Below are 19,412 nucleotides of genomic sequence, written 5' to 3'. Positions count from 1 at the left end.
AGTAAACATTTATTTCAGTTTTTATATGTATTTATAAAAGGAGTATTTTTCAGTTTTAAATTTTACAAAAAAAGTGACACATTAAACTTTTTAAATGATTTTTTTTTTTTTCCCCTTAAGTTGAAGCATTTTTGTTTTTTGTGACCTTGATGTATTTAAGTTTTCGAATTACAAATTCTTTTAACATCAGGCACAATGTTAGGAAGCTGAATTCTTATATAAGATGTAGTATCAAGTTGGTTTCTATATTTGGATTATTTTGCAGTGTAATATGGAAAACCTGCCTTAGAAATACTTCGTTGCAAAAAGAAGTAAAATATGAGTAACTAATTTTAGGATTAAGATACAATAACATGTCGAACAAATATTAATTTAGAAGTCAAACAATAAAAATCAACGTTGTATTTTCAAATTTTTACAGGACTGGTTTCGAAGGTTTTACCAAACCATCATCCTCAGCTGCAAAAGCACAAATGGTTGTTGTTTGACTTCTAAATTAATTTTAGGATATTCTTCTGACAGACTTATCCAAAATTTGTTTAATCATATTTCTTTAAGTTTTTGTTATGTCAGAATCAGTTGCCAAATCAATTAATTTTTAAAGCTATAGTACTTTTAATAATAATAAAAAATACACTTATTAATTAATATTAGCAAAAATTCTGTATTCATTTGCTGAATTCAAAGAGAATAAAAAATGAAAAAGTAAAGAGTTGAAAGAAAACAAACGCTCTTAAAATATTAAAGTTACTCTGAAACACTACTTTATTTTTCTTCACAGATCAGAAACACTAATAAAAATGCATTCTGTATATATTTTGTTTCAAATATAAGTCAACTGAGTGTCATGCTATGTTATTAAATTTATCACATGTTCATGATTATCAACCAATACTTATGTACAATAAGTGTAATGAATATTAGTTTGTTTACTTATGAATATTATTCTTTATTAATTTTCATAAAATATTGGGATTCTGTTTCATAATACCCTAAAATGTAAACTTCATTAGAGTAGCTTCCAACTGTCTCAGGTTTTCATTGAATCTCATAATTTCCCAGTAGGTTGCCAAATCTCCTTGTTTTTAATTTTTAGCCTTTGTAAAATCTTAATTTACTTAAACTAATAAAATTTACTTAATTTAATTTTACTGTCTTAATTAGTTAAAGTTATCTGTTAATGAAAGTATTTTATGCAATAAATAAAACTTAGATTGTGCAAATTTCATTCCCCCTCCTAGTGATTTTTAGCATAAATTTCTTACTAAGTTTTATTTGTTCTTAATTGTTTTAATCTACTGTAAACATTTGTGGAGGTTCTTATAAAGATTTGAGCAATGTAAAATCATCAGTAAATATTTGTATTTAATTTTTTGACATCAATATATGTGATTATTAGCCAGACTAATAATATAATATTAATTATATTTTTTAAATCGTACTTCAAAGTAACCCTATAAATGAAGGCTTAGCTTCCCTACTCAGGATTTTCTGAGTGTAAATATTCATATATTTTGCATGTTAATCTAAATGTCTAAATCATATAAATAGTTTATGAACCGTAATCTTGTTATTAAGCAATGTTTTTTATGTTTCAAATCTGGCACTTTTGCAGTAGCAAAAATTAATATTTAAGTAATTAAATTTCTATCATAGAGCAATTTTTAGCCCACCTTGGAAATGATTTTGCTTTAATTCACTATAAATGTTCACTGTCTGTTTATTGTTTCACTTTTCATTCGAGTCTGTTGCCATTTTGGAAAATGTAAGATATTTATCTTTTCAATCAAATTTGTCTCTATGGGTTAACAAACTAAGCTATTTAAAAGCAGTAGATGCAGTTCTTAATTATTTTCTTTCTGTTAAATGAAATTGATTTAAATGAAAATATATTTAATTCTTCATATATCTCTTTAGAAATATTCAATATTTTTATTGAATGATGTTATATATTTTTTCCTTTCCATGTATACAGAAAGTATAGAACATTTTCATGTTAGTCTAAGTCTATTCAAGGAGTATCATAAAGTGTTTCACTATCACACCTGAGCCATCTCTATGGATAATCTGTATTGATAAACCATATGAAACGTTAACAGAACTTCTTTGAGTGACTGATAAAATCTGAATACTCTATTTTTTCTTCCCTTTTTTACTTCCTTGTGCAAAGGAAAGGAAGTATTGTAATCATGAAAAATTTTGGGTGTCAGCTCTCAGCAGGCATATACTAGGCATGTTTTTAAAGTAGGCCATTTTGAAATTCTGGCTGTAATCACAATAGTGCTGCAGTCAGCATTCTATGTATGTTTACTGTTGACCTACATCTGTTGGGAAGCCACGGGCGCCATTATGGAAACTTTCAACAGTGTTAATGTTTGCTTTTAAGTATTTAAAATGGTTCCACTGATTTAGAATCTCACCGATTGTGAAATACGATCAGTGGTCCATTTTCTTGATGCTAAAGAACTGAAAGTGGCTGAAATTCATCATCAGATTAGTGAAGTCAGAGTTGCCAACTTTCCCGATTTCTGACCTTACTCCTGCCAACCCAATTTTCAGCATATTTCTCCTGACTTTATCTTATACTTAAAATATCACGATTTTTATGTAAGTTGGCTTAATACTTAATTATTTGCCCTTGAAAGAAATGATTTTTGGCATCTGAAAGCACTTTTTTCTCTAGATGCATAAAATAAAAAAATACTAAAAATACCAAAGTCATTTCGTCACTGAGATATGGCATGTTTCTGCTTTGTATATGAGAGTCTGAAACACATATCTGAAAACATCTGTTCAGCTGTCCATTGTGAATAAAGCGCCACTGCAAGTTATCTGGCATGTTAACCAATAAGCACAAAATAAGATCAAGGTTTTATTTCGCTTGTCTTGCCAGTGAGCAGCATAAATTTCATGTGCTTCCCCAAATCAGTTTAAGAAACTGCTATCTTTTGTCTTAGTTAAGTCTGCAATAAAGGTAAAATACTCATGCGTTTTTCAAAAATCATACACAAATGACTTTCCTTCCATTATTTTGTCAAGGAAATGTAATACTGCAATGTGTATCATTTGTAATTGCGAATTTTTTTATTTCGCACAGTGGAAGGGCAGATGTTCTGAAACATGCATACACGAGGACAGCATGAGTTGTACCAGAAAAAAAAAATTAATTTTTTCTGTGAAAACAAAGGACCAAAAAGTTATTAATGCAGAATGCCTGTTGTCAGCCATTTTACTGGAGCACAACCTGCCACTGAATGCATCGAATCATGCTGCAGCTTTTTTAGAAAAATGTTTCCCAGCAGTAAAATCGCTATGAAATATTCAAGAACAAAAAACCACTGCATTTGTAGAAGAAATGGTTTCAAGAAATTGGTGTGGAAAATGGATCTTCAGTTATTGGTTACATTAAAACAGTTCCATTCTACCTCTCTACAGACAGAAGCAATAATACTGATGCAAAACTCTATCCAATTGTTGTTTCTTTTTTTAATTCAGAATCTTTGGAAACTGAGTATTCTGTCTTAAACTCAGAAGAGATTCGGCGGCTTTAATAAATAGCGCAGCTAATTATTAAAACTTTAAAAGAAAATGCAATTCTTCAGAATAATTCCTTAGCACTTAGTGCCGCATCAGAAATGCACCAAAAATTGTATGCTTGAAAATTGGTGTTGCAGGCATCCTAAAAAAGAAAATTCATATTTGCAAATTATGACATGCATGTGTCACCTCTTAAATTTAGCAGTGAAAAAGAGTCAGCTTCTTTGCCAACAAGTGTGGTTGAACAGATTGTTGATATTTATTATTATCTTGGAAAGATGGCTGAAAAAAATGGGAAAATTGAAACAATTCTAACAGTTGTGTAATACTGAAATAATGAAAAATCTGAAATGTATATGTACACACTGTTATCTGTACAGAAATATTTAGCTAGAATCCTAGACCAGTGGAACCCACTTCTTACATATTTTAAGGAAGAAATAAATGCATCTCAAGTTTAAATAAAAGGCTCTGTTGAAAGTTATAAAATATCTTAAGTAATTGAAAATGTAGTTATTACCGTATTTGATGGCATATAAGACGTACTTTTTTCCTAAATTTGGTCTCAAAAAAGTTACCTGCATCTCATACGTGAAGGACACAGGTTAACTTTCAATACTGAATGCTATTTTTAGCCCAAATAAAGGTCTAGACACGCATAACTTTTTATACTACATCTGCCATAATTATTTTGCGCATGTGTGAAATATATGTCGCCAAAAAACGCCAAAGCTTGAAGCTGATGTCAAACCTGTGCGAACTTCGACAGTGAACCTGTTCACTGTCAAAGTTCGAACAGGTTCGACGGTCACATTACGTTTATGGAGCCTTTCCTTCTTTACATAGACTTTCTTTGACTCAGCCGACACATGTGTCGGTATCGGTGCTACTCTGTATAAAGTGTCAGTATCGGTGCTTAAAGCTATTTGTTTTAAAAAAATACCCTGGAAAATATGACTACAGGAAACAAGAGATTAAGCTATACAATTCAGTATAAACCAGGAGTGTTAAACTACGCCAAAGTGCATGGAAACAGAGCAGAAGCAAGGCATTTCGGTCCACCACCTACTGAAAAAATGATATGCTGGAATGAAACTGTGGTTACAGAACGTATGGGTGAGGCGACCTGGTGGACTCTTAAGAAAACCCTCTCTTTTGGTTTTGGATCAGTTTAGTGCCCATAGAACTGAAACCATAAAGAATAAAGTGAAAGAATTAAAAACCCAGATAGCTGTCATTCCTGGTGGACTGACTAGCCAATTGCAGCCCTTAGATGTATCGGTGAATAAGCCATTTAAGGAAAAAAGTGTGAGAATGATGGAACAAGTGGATAGGAGAGCCCTCACACCCTCAGGTAGAATGAAGCGGCCCTCTTTTTCACAAGTGTGGAAGTGGGTAAAAAGATCTTGGGAGGACGTAAAGGGTGAAGTAATTGTTAAGTCCTTTAAGAAGTGTGGAATCAGTAATGCTCTTGACGGAGCAGAAGACGACGCATTATTCGAAGAAGGTGATACTAGCGATGACGGAAACAGTAGTGATGACGATATTCTCATTTTCGATGTCGATGATAGTGAAAAGAATTTTTATGGTTTTAAAAGTGATTAAAGTCTAATTGCATGATAGGCAATGTTTTCCTTGAATCTGTGTTTTTTGTTGTGTCTGCTTTATTTTGTATTATGTTTGATTGCTTGCCATTTATTCATTATTGAAATTCACATATCATGTTCAAAATAGCTTGCTGTTTGTTAATTTTCCTTAATAAAAATGTGTTTGGTAATTGCATTCAACGATTGTTTATTTGGCTTTTACGAAACGTGAGAACTAAAAGAAATCACATTTTAAGTTCTTGTGGTTGAAACTTTTTCTTCTTGTGTGTGGCCTTCTAAATAAGGTTGCGTCTTATATGCCATCAAATACGGTACTTCCATTGTTAAAAATATGTGTGAGAAAAGTAATTTCTGCCCCTCTGAGCAATTTAATTGGTAGTTTACAAAATATAGTGAAAGCTCTCCCAAAATTTAAAAAAAAAAAAAAAAAAAAAAACCCTCTTGACAAGGGACACATTTCTGATTATTGTGAGTTTATCTTGTGAAGAACAAATATTTATGCTCTTATTATCAGACTTTAACAAAGCTTTTCGCTTTTTTGTATGCTCCATTATGCCATCATTGGATGTTCTTAACACAGTTCCACAATGCCGAATTAGGTTAATGCATGTCTTGCATTCAGTGATGAGTGATCTGGTTCAAGTATTATTTAATAATTATTGAAACTGATTAGAATATGTTTCTATTATTAGAAGCTACAAGTTATAAAACTTTTTTTAACATGCAAGTATTTTTGCATTATTTGCATTTAAGAAATAATAGCTGAACTTTCAGATATTAATTAGTTACTATTTAAAGTTAATACATTATTAAAAATATTTTTTGTTTCTACATATTTTTATTATTTAAAGAATCTTTTTGTCATTAAGAAAATTCTCCCGATTTCTTAAAAAAATCTCCTGATTTTTGAGTGCCATGGCAGAGAAAATATGAACTGTGGAATGGTACGTAAATGGGTTAGAGGTTTTAAAGATGGCTGCACAAATATCTATGATGATGAATGTGATCTTCTGTCATTACTGAAGATTCTGAAGATTTAGTGCAGAAAGTTGATGAACGAGTGAAGCAGAACAGATGCTTTATGATTATATCATTATCTGATGACTTTCCTTCTGTATGAAAGAGCAAACACTTAAAATATTGAAAATTTTGCACATGCTGGTTGCCGAAAATGTACACAGAGCTGCACAAAGCCGAACATTTAGGTAGTGCTTTAACTTTTCTTCAGCAGTGCAGTGAGGAAGGTGATGAATTTTTAAGCCAAATTTTCACAGGCGACGAAACCTGGGTGCCTTACCAGAATCAAAGCAGCACTCCATGGAATGGTGACATTCATTATGACCCAAGAGAGTGAAGTTCAAGCAAACAGTTTCAGTTCAGAAAATCATATGTGCTGTATTTTGGGGCAGGATGATGTGTTGCTTGTTGATTTTTTGTCCAGTGGGGACACAATCTACAGTATAATATGAGACCTTAAACAAACTCGCCAGCAATCTAGAACAAAAGCTGTGTCATGCTGAGTAAGGGAATCATTTTGCTTCGGGAAAATGCTCGTCCACACACAACTATACGAACTCAAGATCTCATCATGTCATTTGATTGGGAACTACTTGATCACCCTGCATACAGTCCCAGTCTAGTGCCCAATAACTACCACCTGCTCCTGCATTTGAAGAAGCATGTGGGCAGTCTTCACTGCAACAATGATAATGAGATCAAACAACTGTGTTGCAGTGGATGTTAAATCATGTGGCAAACTTCTGTGAAGAGTTGATTAAAAAATTGTTTGTACGATACGATAAGTGCTTTAATATTGGCACAAATAACATGGAAAAATAGTCTGAGGTACAGGCTTTCATATAAATTTAAAGTTGCTAAGAAAATTCTGCTTGTACCTTTTGTATTTCTAAAGGGTACTTACTTTTAAAATATGCCTCTTGCATTTTGATTGTTTTTTGCATGATAACTGTATATACAGACAGAATGAAGGATGTTTTTTTCAAAAAATGGACTGTAAATTGGATTCAAAATGAATTTTTTGTGATGTCTGTACATATGTCTCTCGCATAACTCAGAAATCATTAGCAGTAGAACATTGAAATTTTGTATATGGGACTGTTATAACATCTAGCTATGCATCTCTCTTTTTTATTGCAATTTGCAGTATAAAAAATGTATGTGTGTATGAGGGATATATATACATAAATGTAATTTAACTAACATCCTCTGTTCGTACAAAGCACATTTAAAGTTAATTTAAATTTAAATTTTAAATTATGAAATTTTAATTGCATACAAATAAATGATTAATTATTGCTGCAAACTAAACTACAATATCATTTAAATTCTGAGAGCATGTGTAAATTAAGTGCAAGTATCTAAATCCATGAATAAATATATAAAATTCCAAAAAATTAATCCTAAAAAATTTTATAAAAAATTTTTAAGACTAAATTAACTTGCATTAGTGAATAATTGTTGAGCAGGCAGGAGACAAATTTGAGTTGGATTGAGTTGAGATTGAGTAATTGAAGAGTTAGATTTGGAGGAAGTTACCTCCAAATCTAACTTTTCAATTACTCAATCTGTTGAGTAATTGGATCTGTTGGATTACTCAATCTGTTGAGCCTATATGGATGATGTGTTTCATCATCCATATAGGCTTGGGTACAGTAATGTAAAACCAAAAGTAAATCAAATGTAGTGAATTACTAAAAAATTTTAACAAAAAGAATTTTGATAAATTTAGAAAGCAAATTGTCTAAGAATCAAAATAATAATTAAATTGCCAATGTCAAAAGTATAGAAAACCAAAGTAATTTAGAAACCTTTGCCTATTTGCCGACACGAATTATGCATGCAAATCAAAAATAAACTATATACAATCTATAAAAAATACATAAATAATACTAAAAAGGCAAGTAAATAGTAAGTTTTAATTTAACTTACCAAACTATATTTGTATTTTGGAGAGTGGAGCAGCCTTTGCTAAACTAAGTAAAGTTGAGTAGTTTGTTTCTGCTAACTGTATAAATAGAGGGTACTAATATAAAGTAAATTTGAGTGTTAAGCTGCTACCTGCAAGATCTATTGTAAAAACCTATTCTGTAAACTCTTAAGTAATGTGAAAAGTAAAATGTGTAAAAAATTGCTAACTGTTACGGTTATAAGTGAAAATAGAGTTGCAAACTATTAAGGATTGTAAAAAATCAAAAATGTTTTGGAAGTAAAGTTTGAAAAAAATGTGTAATGTTTTTAATTAAAGTAAGAAATTTTTGTAATAGTCTGAATTTATTAAAACTGAATTTCTACGAGTTTAATCAAAACTTTACTAAATACTGGCCAAAAGTAAGGAAAATTAGAAAAAGATAAAAATCTTCCCTGGGTTCAGGCTATAATTGAGACTTTTGAAAAGAGTTGGCCCTTCATTAGTAAAAGGAAAGAATCCAGTATTGATTGAATATACAATTTTACAAATTAATTAATATTTACAAGATAATCCATCAACTCTTCAAAATCCTCCGTTACCCACCAGTTAATGTTTAAGGTAATGTTATCATACCATAAAGAGTCAAAAAATTAAAAAGAAAAGTTAAAGCTTGCCTTTTTAATATATAAATTAACTAGCAGCTTCGCTGCCAGCCTTCGTCTGGCTTTTAAATGTACCAGAAAAATGGCTGAAGGAAACACCAAACGTTAAATTTAAAAACTGCGTAGAATTTTAATCTGCAGAACAACTTCATAAAAAAAAGTTATTACCTATAACAAAATTACAATGAAATAAGCTATATCCCTTAATATGAACTTTAATTATCCTAATAAATAAATTAACCAACTTGCCTTTGAAAAATTTTAAGAACTCAAATGGTATAAAGGAGGTTAAGAACTTTGTTTCCTAAAAAAATCACTCAAAACTTTTCAATATCTTAAAAACAGTGAAATGAGCAATAAATAACATAAAAGAATACAAAAAAAATTCTGAAAAGCAAAGTATAATCAATGATATTTTATCTTATATTTTCAAGAGAAAAAAATTAGGTGTTACTTTGGTAGACGGTTGCACGGATTTTTGGCGATTTACATTGGCGCAATTGTTGGCGCGGTTTTTATAGTCATCAGCCATCTTGAAAAATGCTGTTTTTACATATTTTACGCATATAGTAAAGTACGAGGGTAAGTTGAAAAATAAGTTTCCCCTGTCGACTGTGGTCAGAGTTGTGTATGAAAGTCAAAAAATAGAATGAGACATTAAAGATATGACATACCTTTATTTTTCCACATAGGTACCAAGTACATTAAGACATTTGTCATATCGCTTGATAAGCTTCAAAAAGCGCTCCAGGAAAAAATCAGGGCTTTGCATATGGAAGAAGCGTTGAAAGGCTTGTTTCACTTTAGTATTGCTTCCAAAGCGCCTTCCCCCAAGATTTTTCTTCAAAGCCAGAAACAGATGGAAGTCGCTTGGTGCGAGATCAGGACTGTATGGCGGATGGTGTAGGCGCTCCCAACCAAGAGTTGCAATATGGTTTTGCGTTGCCGTCACCGAATGTGGTCTGGCATTGTGATCCAACAGCAGAACGCCAGATGTGAGAAGGCCAGGCCGCTTTTTCCGAATCACCTCTTTCAATTTCGACAGGGTGTCACAGTAGCGCATAGCATTGATGGTTCCAACCTCCAAAAAATCCAGCAACAAAACTCCTTGGGCGTCCCTGAAAACTGTGAGGAGCACAGGACAGGTGATGATGGATGTTTCTACTCCATAGATGTGGCCTTCGATTCTGACGTGAAATGGTGGACCCACGTTTCATCCCCCGTCACAATCCGAAACAGAAAGTCATTGCCATCTTCATGGTAACACACGAGATGTTCCAGGCTGACCCCCATGCGTTGTTCCTTGTGTGTCGAGGTCAGTTGTCGGGGCACCCATCGTGCTGACACTTTTCTGTATTGAAGAATGTTGTGGATGATGTTTTGAGCTCGCTCATGTGAGATTCCGAGTTCTTCCGCTACTTCATCGATGGTGATACGCCGGTTCGCTCTAATCATGTCATCCACCTTCCTGACATTTGCATCTGTAGTGGCCGTGCGCATCCGTCCAGCTCTCGGTATGTCCTCCACTTGCTGACGTCCATCACTGAATGTGCGACACCATCTCCGCACCATTTCCTTCGACATCACACCTGGCCCATAGACTTCCACGAGGCGGTTATGAATTTCTGTTCCTGATACTCCACGTGCCCATTCATAGCGGATAACCGCTCTCACTTCGTCCTTTGACCACGAATTCAAAACGCACCTTCTCTCCATACCTACCGGGGCTCAAATGAGAGGCTGGTCTCCGCTTTGCGCAGGCACTGCAACAGCGCCATCTGCTTGATTTGCAGCGACCTCTACCCAATGGTGTATCGGTGACTTGCGCGTTTTCCTGCTGTGTCGCCTTTCGCCCATAGCCGTTCAACGCTTCTTCCATATGCAAAGCGTGAATCTTTCTTGGAGGACTTTTTGAAGCTTATCAAGCGATATGACAAATGTCTCAACGTACTCGTACGAGAATAATAAAATAAAGGTATGTCATATCTTTAATGTCTCATTCTATTTTTTGACTTTCATACACAACTCTGACCACAGTCGACAGGGGAAATTTATTTTTCAACTTACATACGTATTAGAAACTTTAAAAAAATAAATATCGTTAAAAATAATGAATTAATTTTTTGTTGAAAACGTTGTTTTTTAAGATGGCTTTCAAATGTTTCAAATGTACATTTACGAAGAGTATAAAATGCTAAAGTAAGGTTAAATTATTACTTTCATATAATAGAATAAAAACACCACTAAAAAACATTGAGCCAACATTTAATTGGATTAAAATATTGCTTAAATTGAATATTGAATTAAAAACATCATACCAACATTTAAAAGAATTAAAATATTACTTAAATACTTTAAGTAAGTTTTATAGGATTTAATTATTTAACATTAAAACATATGTGGCAATAAATATCTCAGGAATTTTTGAAAACATTGTATTAATTTTTTAATAAATGTTGAAGTATACAATTAAAAAGTAAAAGAAAATTATTTACTTACATTTTTTTAAAGTATTTTACCTGTCGTGTATTGATAAATACCAGAAAAAAAAATGACATCTGTGATCCACATCTCTCGCACTTCATTGGAGAAGCAATTAGCAAGGTTTCCTCCAAAAATTTAAAATAAATTTCCTATGACGCTATTAACAATTTATAAATAAATCTTTGATTAGGAAACTCAGGTTGGTCAAAATAAGGTCTCAAATTGCAATTTTTTTATTCCGATACCAATAATTCTTGGTAATTACCAATAACAACATTCATCTTCGAAACGGACATATCCATTCCATTTGAAATCTGAGGAATTAGAAGAGATGAATAATAAAATTTTAAAATGGCGCGATAATGCACAAATATTCAGTAACCAATAAGGGAGCTGATTACATTACGCATAGAATTAAAATTATTTAAATAATCATTCATAATAAAATCATCTTTAAAACAAATGCAAAATTAAATTGTATTTTAATATTTAACATCCATAATGTTTAAAACATTAGATTAAATTTATAGATATTAATAAAACCAATTACGTTTTAAGTAAGGTGACGTCATTGATTACATCATCCACAACATAAAATTATGTAAATATTATAAACAACAAAGTTTTTATTTCAAACGAAAATGCAAAATTAAGTTGATTTTTAATATTTAGAAGCGATAAATAATATTTAAAACATGGAATTTATGCATAATAAAACGCATTCTTTTTTAAATAAAATGACAACAAAGTATCGGTTACCATAAATAACTTATCCAGCAATGGGTTTACCATAACTCGTATTACTCGTCAAAAGAAAAATTGCCAAAATCCGTGCAACCGTCTACCAAAGTAGCACCAAAAATTACAATGAAATAAGCTATATCCCTTAATACAAATATTAATTATCCTAATTAAAAAATTAACCAACTTTCCGTTGAAGAAAAAAAATCATGCAAAACTTTTCAATATCTTACAAACAGTGAAATAAGCAAAAAATAACATGAAAGTAACTCAAAAAACAAAAAATTCCACACAGAATTTTACTTTGCAGAACAACTTTATAAAAAACATCAATAAAAATGTATTATATATATATATATATAAATGGCAATGAAATATGCCCATCTCTTAAAAACAGTGACATAAGAAATACGATGAAAAATTGTTGCCAAACCCATATTTCTATAAGAATGAAATTATTAAAAATGGTGTGATTTCATCAAACAGTTTACAGTTTTGCCTCTTGGGAAAGTGTCTTCATGGTATTAATACGTAATGGACGTGTTTCATTGGGAATTTGTGAGGAATTTCTTATCTTTTGAAGAATTTATGGAAGAACTGTGAAAACAACACTATTTGAATTTCGATCTCAGAAGTCTTCCACGTGTTTATCTTCCCTTTATTTTCTTATCTCTCCACTAGACACAAGCATTGAAGCATACAAAGGAAGTGAAACCAATATTTTCTTAAAAGATTCATTTTATTTGTGATGTGCTTGTCTCATACAAGACTCGTACATACCTCAGTGCTTGTCTAAATTTTAAATTTTTTGCCATCCCTAGATTTTTGTTGGTTGGTGCTTCGCTAAATTCTAAAAATTCTGCCACTCTGGTGCTGGTACTGACCTTATATCATTTCACATTTATTCTCAATACTCATATTATTAAAGAAATACAAAGTTAACAACTTCTTCTATACATTCTAAGTCAAAGCAGTACTTTAAAATAATATCATTGATTAAATCAAAAAATTCTAAAATAAAGAGGAACTTGGTTTTATAAAAGAGAGAACGTTATTCTTCAAAATTACATTGTTGACACATTAACAAAGTAGGAGATGAAACAGATACTAGTGGAAACATTGATTTATTTTTTGAAACAAATAAACTGGAAAGAAATTGATATAAATTAGCTAATATATTTGGGAATTTTTCAAATTAAAAAGATGCAGTAATATTTTTTGTTTATTGTTACTACAAAACATAAACATTTTGTAGCTTTTAATGAGTAATTGTACGAATATCATTTCAGAATCAACACCATAAATTATAACTACAGTAAAATGTTCATAATGCTTTTTTAATGGATATTTTTAGAAATAAAAAAAAATAATTGTAACCATTTAAATCTATCGTGATTAGGAATACCTAACTACACAATTTAATTATTTGTAACTAACTGCTTACACTTAAAAGCTATCTCTGTATGTTATCTCAGTATTGTTTTTCCTTAATCCTTTTTGTGGATTTAAGATGCAACACAAAACTGTAAAAATCAACTTAAAAACCTTATTCCTTACAACTAATGAGACTTAAAATAATACAAAACAACCGATCACCTCTGATGCAGTGTCAGGCATTCACATCTGTTCTGATCAGTGGCTTTCTGTCTTCTAAGCGAGCGGCGGGAGACAACAACCAAGCTTCTGTTATGAGTCGTGCTGATTATTATTTTACTCCTCAATTTAATTAATGCTAGACATAAAATCTACCTAGACCTTTTTAGTGAGTGCGTACATGACAAAATGAGGCACAAGAGAAAAAATAAGTGTAAAGCTAACTGTTAGTAAAATTTAAATAAAAAAATCACTAATCTTCTGTAAAATATGTAGGACTGTTATAAGTGTAAAATATAAATGTTTCAAGAAATTTTATAATTTAGTTCCAATTACTTAAAAAAAAATATGTAGTTGATTTTGTTTTATAATTAAGTTATTTTAGATTAGGTTCAATAATAATGCATCCTGCTTGCAGATTTATTTTGCTTTTACAAGTTACAAAAGGGAAGTTTGGTTGTAGATAATTGCTTTAGTTTATTCAGTTCCTGTTTGCTGATAGGTCCTTAATTTTTTCCTAATAGTTTGCTGATAGGTCCTTAATTAAGTTTGGTTGTAGATAATTGCTTTAGTTTATTCAGTTCCTGTTTGCTGATAGGTCCTTAATTTTTTTCCATTGATGGTCCTTAAAAGTGATTAATTACCATGCGCACAAATGTGTACGAACCCTGTATTAATCATTGCATTGTAGTCCAGATGTTTTCTGTGTAAAATATAAAATATTCTGTGCCTATTATAGTTTGTTACTTTAAAATAGGCACTTCAAGGCTGTTTTTTCCTCCCTGCAATCATGCCTCATAACTATGGTAAGTGTTGTGCAGAAAAAAGTTATATTCTTCATTTTCCTCTTTGATGATGACGACAACACACATTATAATCATAAATGAGGGGTGTGTCGCTGTGACTATAAAGTGCATATTTTAAACTAATTATTTTTTTCACTTTCACAGGAGCATATGCATATCATAGTTAAAATATTCTTAGAATCTGAAGGGAAGAAAATATATAGTGTTCTTAACTTCACTTCTTATATTCTAATTTTTATTTTTGTAGGATGAAGAAGAGAGATCCAGGAAGTGCTCCTAATCTTGGGGACAGAGTGCCTTATGTTATTATAGCTGCTAGTAAAAAAACTGCAGCATATTTAAAATCTGAAGATCCTATCTATGTGCTAGAAAATAGTATTCCTATAGATACACAGTATTATTTAGAAAACCAAATATCAAAACCATTGCTTAGGATTTTTGAACCTATTCTTGGAGAAAAAGCAGAGTCCATTTTGCTGTGTACGTATTTTCTTTTTTTATTGGGCAGTGAAACCTCAGTTCACAGACTTAATTTGTTCCTGAAAGCCTTTTTCAACCAAAATGTTCATTAACTGAAACAATTTTTCTGGTAGGAATTAATGTAAAATAGATTAATTTGTTTCTGCACCACAGATGGTAACTTATTTAAACTTTACGCCAGTATACTTTATGCTTAAGTTCATAATCAAAAACCAATAGAAATCATTACATATTAAATAGATAAAGATAAACAGAATCTTAAAAAAATAAAACAGATTAAAACTTAATTTATTTTTTTACCTTTGTAAGGGAGAGTGTATAGATTAAATGGCATAAATGGAAAGTGCTGAAGAGGCTGTTCTTCTTTGGATGTAAATTTTTCTTCTATAAAATTATTAGGCCTTTAGTTTGCATGGTTTTTAATCTTTTCTTTTTCTCTAGATGCCACTTGATTCTGCATGAGAAATCATTGAGACTCAATTTCACTCAAAATTTCGGCATACTTGTTGATGCCTACCTTTTTAAATGTTTCTAAAATAAGGCTTGGTACTGTCATTCAAAAAGGCCTATGCTGAACTTGCTACTGTTTTATCAGTGATAACATTATATGAAAATTCTGCATCTTACCCCATTTGGAAAAAAAATTATGCGTCAGAGAATTAAGGTAATTTTTGCCTTCTTCCTCCTCTTCTGAAGACATTTCTTTCACAATCCCCTTCTGTTGTTGTAATTCTTTCTTGTTGAGCTCATTTTTATCGTCTCTAGGAACTCTGCATGTCTTAATTTTGGTTTTCCCTAGAGACACAGTATCATAGATAACAAAAAGTTCCAAAGTGCTAAAAGACTGTGCTTGCAATCTGTTCTGGCCATAATTTTCCTCCAAATAGAAATCATGGTCCTGGAAGTCACTTTCTACCAGGCTTTGTTATGGAGTGTTAAACAATGGGAAATGATGTTTGTATAAGTCCCTGAGTGTTAATAATGTAAAACAGGTTACCTCAAAACACCTCTGAGAATCATAGGTTACCGACATATCTGTTATAAAATTAACAAAGCAGAGCAATGGCTAAGCGAATTTCGGACTTTAATACAGTCAAAAGTCTTTAATCCAGACTCGTTGGGACTTCGGCGATTCCGGATTATAGATCATCAATTTAAATCTGGTAAGACGGCATGCAGAAATTATAAAATAAAAAATATGAAACCGTAATTTATGAAATAAAGAGCAATTACGATCTAAAGGGTATCAAAATTTAAAAAAAAAAAAAAAAAAAAGCTTAATATTTATTTGTTTACATTATTAAACATTTCTTTCAACGTGCGCATGTGCAAAGCATACATTACGCATAGTCGAAATTAGAAAATTGCAACCAGAAAACTATTTGATGTGTATTCATGATATTTATAACGACGAGGAAATTGATTTAAATCATATCGGAGTACATCAAGATGAAACACTACATTTAGTAAGGAATTATAAGCCGAATAAAATAAAAACATCTGCCCCGAAGATAAGGACAGTGCTGACAGATCAACTTCCAGTTCATTGTGCTCCCCCCCCCCCCACACACACACAGAGCAGCGTGAAATTGATAAATAGATTTTGGAATGGTTAGAGAAACAAAGAATATGCCTTTTTTTGCTTTGTAGATCCTTTGGCAGCTCCAGAATCAGAAATTCTTTTTTGACATAATCGAAAGTTCAAGCTTTTATAAAATTGCTCTAACAGTCTGCAAAAAATAATAAGCCGGATCCAATTCAAAGATTAAGAACAACGCAATCTGCAACATTAAGTGAAATGGATAATTAGATAATTTTAGCTTAGTTTATACCATCCGTTATACATTAAACGCGCATGCGTAAATGTATTATGCGCATGTATAAATGCATTAATATGTTTACACATGCGCAGAAAGTTTGTAGCTTTGAGGTCCGGATTATGGACATCGGGTTTAAAGACTTTTGACTGTAACAGGAAAGATAAAGAGAACTTATGTATGTCTTATTGTTTACATGAAAACGTTTAGAATGACAGAAATAATAGTTATGCCAGATGCATAAAACATAATAATACAACAAAACAATGATGCCACTAAAAGTGCACATCAATTAAATGCTCAATTCTCAACAACCTCCTTCGAGCATGAAAATAGTCATTGTTCATATAGATTAACCTTTACTTATTGACTGTTTTTACACCAATCAACTTCTTCTGAAAATAAAACTCTGGTGCTGGAAGCGCCTGCGTCAGAATGTCTGTTCGTTGTTCATTACTTCTGGCATAGCCTAATTGAAAATATCCCTTCAAGAACTCATCTTGCACAAACTTGTATCTTTGGTCAATGTGCTTTGTGTGTGCGTGGATCATGGGATTTTTGATGTACTTGATAGTACTCTGATTATCAATTTGTAAGATAGGCAATGAGACATTATTAGCTATCTCATTGAACAAGCCCTTCAACCATATCAGGTCTTTCATAGCATCAGCTGCTGCCATGAACTCTGCCTCTGTCGTTGAATTGGATATGGCCTCCTGTAGCTTGCTTCGCTGCGTAATTGCATCTTTACCATAGAAAGAAATAGCATCTGTTCAAGACCTGCATGTTTCTACACAGCTGTTGTTATCTGCATCACTAAACGACATCAAACTTCTATCATCTTCATTATTGTACACAATGCCATGTCCTATGATATTGCAAAGGTATCTTAATGTTGTCTGTATGATTTCCCAATCGCTCTGTGTAGGATTGTTCAGCTTTCGAGACATCAAACTCACTGCGTAAGCAATATCTGGTCGAGTCCCCATTGCCAAGTACAGCAAACTGCCAACTACTGATCAGTATGGAATTTCACTGCTGAGATGCTTTGCCTCCTTGATCTTGATCATGCTATCGTCATTTGATTGACCATAGTCGACTTTGAGACTTGACTTCTTTACTGGGATGTGTGATGTCTTAGCATCTCCATATCACTCTAATATCTTTCTTGTAAATGCTTCTTGGTGCTGGAAGAGTGAGCTGTCTTTTAAACGTTCAATTTGTAGACCAAGGAAACAATTTAACGTCATTACTCGAAAATTAAAATGCTGCTTAGCTCGTCCATAAATGTGAAAAATGATGCTTTATCCTGAACAGCAACTATACCATCATCAATATAAATTGCCATCAGCATCTTATGTCCATAATCATTTCATATGAATAGGCAGTTGTGGATTTACTTTGGATCATGTTATGTTTCTTTAGCACGTCTGTAAACTTGGCATTCCTACACCGCCCAGCTTGTTTCAAGCCGTATAAAGGTTGGAGCATCTTGCATACACACTTACTTCTGTCATTATAGCCTTCGGGATGATGCATGTAGATCTCTTCAGTTAGGTCACCGTAAAGGAATACCGTCTCCGCGTCAATTTGATATAACTTGAGATTCTCCTTGGCTGCCGTTGCAATTAGAGCTCGAATAGTGCCATAGTGACACACCAGGCTAAATCTGTCTGTCTGTACCCTTTTGCTACTAAATGGGCCTTGAATCTCTCAATTGAGCCTTCACTATGTAAACCTAGCGATTGTCGAGGATTTTACGACCATTAGGTCACTCAACAAGTTGCCATGTTCGGCATGCAAAGCCATTTCTTCTTCCATGGCTCATTTCTAGTCATCGTATTCATGAGACTTCATTGCTTCGTCATATGTTTTAGGCTCTTCCAACTTCAGAATGCTGTTATACACGTTGTAGTCATAAAATCTGACAGACCATTGGACAGACGAACGGTGTGACAGTGTACATGCGGTCATTTGTGTTGGTTCATCCTCATCAGTGCATAGATCACCAGCCCCCTGTGTGTCTGCATCATCGTGTAGATCCTCCAAAATAAACTTCATACCGCTTGATAGACTGGTATTAGATGCTATTTCTGAATGTTGGGAAGTAGGGCCAATTTGCCGTTCATTGAACACTACATTGGCACTTTTTATCGTATCATTCCTTGATGGTATGAAAATGCAATACCCATTGTCATCACAATAACCAACCAAATAGCCCTTTAAAGCCTTATCATCTAATTTGGTACCTGTACAAATGCAGCTGATCCAAAAACTCGAATTCTGTTGATTTCCGGCATGTGTCCAAACCATTCCTCAAACATAGATTTTCCCATAAGCTTACTTGATCCGGTTCGATTGAAAACGTAGACAGCTGTAGATGCTGCTTCTGTCCATAGGAACTGTGGTAGGCCTGAACCTTGATCACAGTGCAAACTGCATTCATTATTGAACGATTCTCTCTTTCAACCAATCCGTTTTGTCCTGGTGTGGATAGTGATTCGCAGCTTGATGCCTGCATCATCAATGTCACTATATGGCATAGTGATTCGCAGCTTGATGCCTGCATCATCAGTCAGTTTCACCAATTTATCAGTGTCAAATTCACGTCCACCGTCTGTGACGAGTTCTTTTACATTTATACCATCTTTGTTGGTCCGAACAAGAAATTGCTTGATTTTATCCACAGCCTCATCTTTATGTCTCAGAAATTCTACATGTCAAAACGTAGAGTAATCGTCCTTAATCACTAACAT

General features: G+C 32.7%; 1 protein-coding gene across 2 annotated transcripts in view; it reads left to right on the top strand.

Annotated features, from left to right (window-relative positions):
* Positions 1–19,412, top strand: part of PolD1 (DNA polymerase delta 1, catalytic subunit) — a 156,046-nt gene that overhangs the window by 100,202 nt on the left and 36,432 nt on the right. For both annotated transcript variants that reach the window (XR_015043066.1, XM_085823925.1), the window contains exon 16: positions 14,607–14,839. Coding sequence is in view for 1 of the 2 variants with exons in the window: in XM_085823925.1 (XP_085680051.1) it covers positions 14,607–14,839 (233 nt within the window). In the remaining variant the exon portion in view is untranslated. The remainder of the gene's footprint in view (positions 1–14,606; positions 14,840–19,412) is intronic.

This window comes from Stegodyphus dumicola, chromosome 9, assembly GCF_044657685.1.
Source record: "Stegodyphus dumicola isolate Sdum_Otavi_A_Nest chromosome 9, ASM4465768v1".
NCBI lineage: Eukaryota > Metazoa > Arthropoda > Arachnida > Araneae > Eresidae > Stegodyphus > Stegodyphus dumicola.
Note: the sequence above shows the minus strand (reverse complement) of the source record. Positions and strands in the feature narration are given on the sequence as shown.